The sequence below is a fragment of the Bison bison genome, unplaced genomic scaffold (genome assembly GCF_000754665.1).
Source record: "Bison bison bison isolate TAMUID 2011002044 unplaced genomic scaffold, Bison_UMD1.0 scf7180017864471, whole genome shotgun sequence".
Classification (NCBI taxonomy): domain Eukaryota; kingdom Metazoa; phylum Chordata; class Mammalia; order Artiodactyla; family Bovidae; genus Bison; species Bison bison.
In genome coordinates, this window is record NW_011495032.1 from 38869039 (window position 1) to 38874363 (window position 5325).

At 47.6% G+C, this 5325-nt stretch overlaps 1 protein-coding gene across 1 annotated transcript in view; it reads left to right on the forward strand.

The window, feature by feature from the left end:
* The first annotated feature begins 5011 nt into the window (after window positions 1-5011).
* Window positions 5012-5325, forward strand: part of IGFBP2 (insulin-like growth factor binding protein 2, 36kDa) — a 28968-nt gene continuing 28654 nt past the window's right edge. Inside the window, exon 1 of the mRNA XM_010861286.1 lies at window positions 5012-5312. Within this exon, the coding sequence (XP_010859588.1) occupies window positions 5012-5312 (301 nt within the window). The remainder of the gene's footprint in view (window positions 5313-5325) is intronic.

The window sequence follows — 5325 nt, forward strand, 5'->3', positions numbered from 1 at the left end:
GAAGGACTCACTTTGATCATTTCATTCACTCCTTGCAGCAACTCTCTCAAATGGGTACTATTATTATCACCTCCTCATGACAGATGAGGAAACTGAGGTTCAGAGAAGGGAAGCAAACTTGTCCCAAATGATGGAGCCAGGGAGGGGAGGAGTTGGACACAAATCCAGACAGTCCGGCTGCAGCGCCTTCTCTGAACTCTTCCACCAGCCTCCGGTGCTCACATTGTCATCTGATTCTTTCCCTTTGTATCCTCTCCTTTTGGTCACTTTAGAGCCATCCAACTCGATTCAGTAACTTCTAAGAGGAAGGGTTGCACAAAAGCCCAAGCCAGCATTTGGGGAGAGGTATTTGGTAAAGATGTTCTGAAGACCAAGATGATGATGGTGATCTGATCATGTTGTTGCCCTGGTACCCGATGCTCATTTGGGAAACCCCACAAAGCATGCAGCCTTGGCCTCTGAGAGCACATTCTTCAGTTTTCATATTGGTTGGTGGGGTTTCCAACCACTGGATCAGAAGGCCCTCTTGCCTGTTTATTCTGTTTCAGGACACATCAAAGAGGAGGTGGATAGTGCTGGTCTGCAGGAAGGGCTTCCCTGGTGGCTCAGATGGTAAAGCATCTGCCTGCAGTGCAAGAGACCTGGGTTTGATCCCTGGTTAGGGAAGATCCCCTGGAGAAGAAAATGGCAACCCACTCCAGTACTCTTGCCTGGAAAATTCTGTGGATGGAGGAACCTGGTGGGCTACAGTCCATGGGATTGCAAAGAGTTGGACATGACTGAGCAACTTCACTGGTTTACTGGATGGATAGAGAGTAGAGAACACTTCCTCTGCTCAAGCAATAGTCTTAACCTTTACTCTTTTCCCTTCCTCCTGAAACAACTACAAGTAAAACCTCCATAATAAAAAAGGTGGAAACTCCTACATGCAAGATCATTTTAGGTGCTACTCAAGATGTATAATCATGATACATGGACATGATATTACATCACATTATATGACACAATTCCCTTTGAAAATTCTTCCTAGTCTATCATTAGAAAGGTGCTCAGCTTCTTCAGTCATCAGGGAACTCCAAAATAAAACCATAATCAGATACAATTATCAGAACGGATACATTGAGAAATGACGGAAAATGCCAAGTGTTGGTAAGGATGGGGAGAAAGTGCAACCCTCATAAAACTGATGATAGGAGGTTAGAGTCATACATTTATTTGGCATGACTTTCTGGTTAGATCTCCTAGAGCTGAGCATCGGTACACTTCATGATTCAGAAATTCCACATCCAGGAAGGGAGGCCACAGAAATGTGTGCCTAGCAGGAGAAGGGATGAACAGCTACATGCAAGATTATGGACAAATCTCATGAGTGTAGGGCTGAGCAAGGGAAGTCAGAGACAAAAAGGCTACACGTTGTATGTTTTCATTTATATGAAATGTAAAAATGGGCAAAACTCACCCATGCTAGCAGAGGTCAGGATGATGGTTCCCCTTGGTGGGGCCATAGCCACTAGAAGGCCGCAGGCAGGGGTCTTCTGTCGATGCTCGTCCTCTGGTTATATGGGATTCCTCAAACATTCCTCAAGTTTATGATACGTGTACTGTTTTGCATGTATGTTACGTTTCAATAAAATGTTTTTAAAAATATTCCTCTCCTTCCGATGACTTAATGGAGAAAAATTTCAGCTTGGGTCAGGCTTGCCTTTACTACTGCTCTTTAGACTCGGCTCATCTTTTGTTAACCAGAGGAGTATGCCAGCCTCAGAGGCTGCCGTAAGCAAGAGGTATGCAACTTGAACTGAGTAACATTGTTTTGTTGTCATTGTGTTTATTTTTATGGTTGCTATCTATATATGGCCATCCATCAATACTGCTTTTCCATTTATGGTAGTGATATAAAGTTGCATTAAAAAAAGCTTTAAGTAAAAAAGGAAAAAAAAGGGGGATTGACTTTCATTAAGAAAATATTATGTAAATAATAGTACAGGTGGTACTTAGTTACGGTAAACCTTGTGAGGGTGGGGTTTGTGAAGCACTTTTCAAATGGAAAAAGGCAGGGATTAGGGGGAGGGGAGTAAACCAGTTGCAGCCTGTCCCTATCTCTCAGGGAGTCCTTACTGCCTCATCCTTAGCAGAGACAGGCTCTCAGGACCGGCCTAAGGACATCACAGAGGAACTCATGAGAAATGAAAAGGTAGATATGCTCCATGGGGCTAGGAGCTGAGTACCTGGGTTCACTCAGGATTTATCCATTCTGTGTGTACCAGGCGCCGTTCTAGGCCCTGGGACTGCAGTGATGAACAAAATGGAGGAGTCCCAGGCCAGCTAGTAACCTGCGTGGGGTCTTGGTCAAGCCCTTGCTCCTCTTCTTGAGACTTCAGTCCACTGAAGATGTTCTGTGATTGAAGCCTCAGCAGAAGCTGGTCTTTCTGGAGTAGGACTGTGGACTTCAGGGTGGTTAGGAAAGGACTTCAAAAAGATGGGGCTGCTGGTAGCGAGTGAATGTGCATACACAGGGAGGAGGATTACTCTTAATCAGGGAACAAAAAGAACTGGTGGAGGATCTTCAGACTCATCAGAAAGAAAACTTTCATTGAGCACTTGGCATGTGTCAATTAGCCTTACTTTGCCTGCTCATCTCCATGGTTCTTGGCTAAGAGATCAAGAACTTCAAAGGAGATGGAAGAAGACTGTGTCTCAAAAGATAAGTGAGGAGCTGAACGAATGAATGAATGCCTCTCCTATCCTCTCAACAGTGTCATGATTGAGCCTTACCTTTCATCTCTAGCTACTGGTCACTGCAATGGCAACTGATTATCAGGGCCCTGAGAGGAGTATTTCCAGAGACCATACTTTTCATTCATTCAGTACATTTATTGAGTGCCTACAAAGTGCGAGGCACTATATTTTAGACCTGTTTCCTGTCCAATCTGGCAGCTACTTGCCACATATGGCTAGAAAGTATTGAATTTTGGCTAGTTCAAATTGAAATGTGCTATAAGCATAAAATTGGCACTTCCCAGGTGGCTTAGTGGTAATGAATCTGCCTGCAATGTAAGAGATGTGGATTCGATCCCTCACCGAGAAGATCTCCTGGAGAAGGGAATGGCAATCCACTCCAGTATTCTTGCCTGGGAAATCCCATGGACAGGGGAGTCTGGCAGGCTACAGTCCTTGTAGCTGTAGCCCAAGTCTACAGTCTTGGGTTGCCAAGAGTTGGACACAACTGAGCACACACAGACACATAAACATAAGATACACCTCAGAGTTTGAGAATTTAGTATGAAAAAAGGAGTGTTAAATCTCTAATAACTTTTAATATAGACTACACCTTGAAATGATATTTTAAAGAAACTAAATAAAGTATATACTAAAATGGGTTTCATCTATTTCTTTTTACTATATTTTAACATGACTACTAGAAAATTGAAAATTGCACATGTGGTTCACGTTTGTGGTTTGCAATAGATTTTTATCGGAGAGCATCAAGCCAGAGTGTATCTACTCTGAAGATGCTCAGACTCTAACGGATGAGACCAATAGAAACAAATGTTACAAGGTTGGCACAGGATGCTAGGGCACAGCAAAGAGTGACCAGCAGCTTCCCATGCCTGTCTCTTCTTAGTTCCATCAGATCTGCACTAGATACAGCTCTGTGATTTCCAGAAGTCCAGCTCTGTCTATTTCACTCCTCTGCCCAAACACGGATGCTGCACCTCCCTGCCCATTATATGAAGCCAAACCTCCACCCAAGTCAACTGGATTTCCTGCCAGTCCTCCCCCTGCCTCCAAGCCTTCCTTTCTTCATCCTTGCTTTCCTATTTTCAGGTCCTTGCTATAGCTGGTCCCTCTGCTCAGGATGCCCTTGCTATGCCTGTATGTCCCCTGGTAGAATTCCAAGCTTCAATTTAAATTCTGATCCACCCCTGCAATCCCCATCACCTTGCCATTTAAATATTTCTCCTCCTCAAAGCCTCTGACAACCAGTTATTTGTTCATCTCACCAAACTCACCCCCATAACATTGTTGGTTCCTTAAGATCAGGCACTTGCCTTCCTGGGGCATGGAGCTAACTTTCAAGGCCAGGTGGCCACGTGGAAGGGTGGCATGGAGGTATTGAGAAATTAGACCCAGGCTGGAGGCAGTTCAGTGGTCCTAATCCCTACCAAGAGAATCTGACAAGAATCTTTGTTAGGGTTACAAGAGATATGTGATAATTAAAGTGGGGTCCAGTCTGGAATTTCTGAGTTGGGGACAGCTTGGATGGATGAATCAGTAAATCAAGCTGAACGATGAAGGGAGGTCATTCTTGTCCACCTGCATTTATTGGAGTGAGCTCTAAATGACCTTACTGCAGGGCATTCTCCCACACCTGGAAAACTGATCTGACCTAACTGATCTGAAGCAGGGTGTTCTGTCCTGCAGCAAATGCCTTCAGAGCTGGAGTGGGTGTGGTGAGGCAGGTCCCCAAGGGATTCTTTGTCGAGGGAGGGGGTGTGGAGCTGAGTAAGCCCGAAAGAGGGGAGATTTCTTAGTGTCCAGAAATTGCATTTCAGGTACTTACACGTTACCAGATGCCTGCAGGGTTGGGAAATTGCAATGGTCCCTAAGAGGGGCAGTTCGGGGGGTAGGCTGATCTACAGGACGTGAACAGCCTCCTGACTCCGAAGTCACTGTCCCAAGCAGCACGTCAGCAGTGAGGGAAACCCCGAGGATGGAGGGAACAGCTGGGAGTAGACCGAAATCTACTTGAAGGTCATGCCTGACGTCCTCTGCATTCCCTCCAGCAGTGAGCCCAGCGCCGGCCGCATGGGAAGCGCACAAAGTCCTTCCGAATTGAACCGAAAACAGGAGACAAAAGCACCCACTCCTGCCCACTCCCGCGTCGATCTTAACCCAAACCCCCAAGTTATTCTCATTTTCCTGGCGTCAGGGAGCCCGGGGTGGCAGTGGGTGAAGGGACGGAGGCCAGAGGGTGTAGGGGACCCACGTTACATGCGAGGAGGTGGGGATGGGCGAGTGGGCGTGCGCGCACGCAGAGGCCCGCGCGCGGGAGTGTCGGGGGGAAGGGGGTGGTCTCCAAAAGGGGGAGGGGAGAAGGCAAGGGGGCGGGGAGAAGCAGGGCCCTTTAGGACCCGGCTGCGGCGGCGGGGGTGGAGAAAGAAGCGGAGGAGGCGGCTCCCGCGCTCGCAGGGCCGTGCCACCTGCCCGCTCGCTCGCCGCCGTCGCGCTCACCGCCGCCAACATGCAGCCGAGACTGGGCGGCCCCGCGCTGCTGCTGCTGCCGCCGCTGCTGCTGCTGCTGCTGCTGGGCGCGGGCGGCGG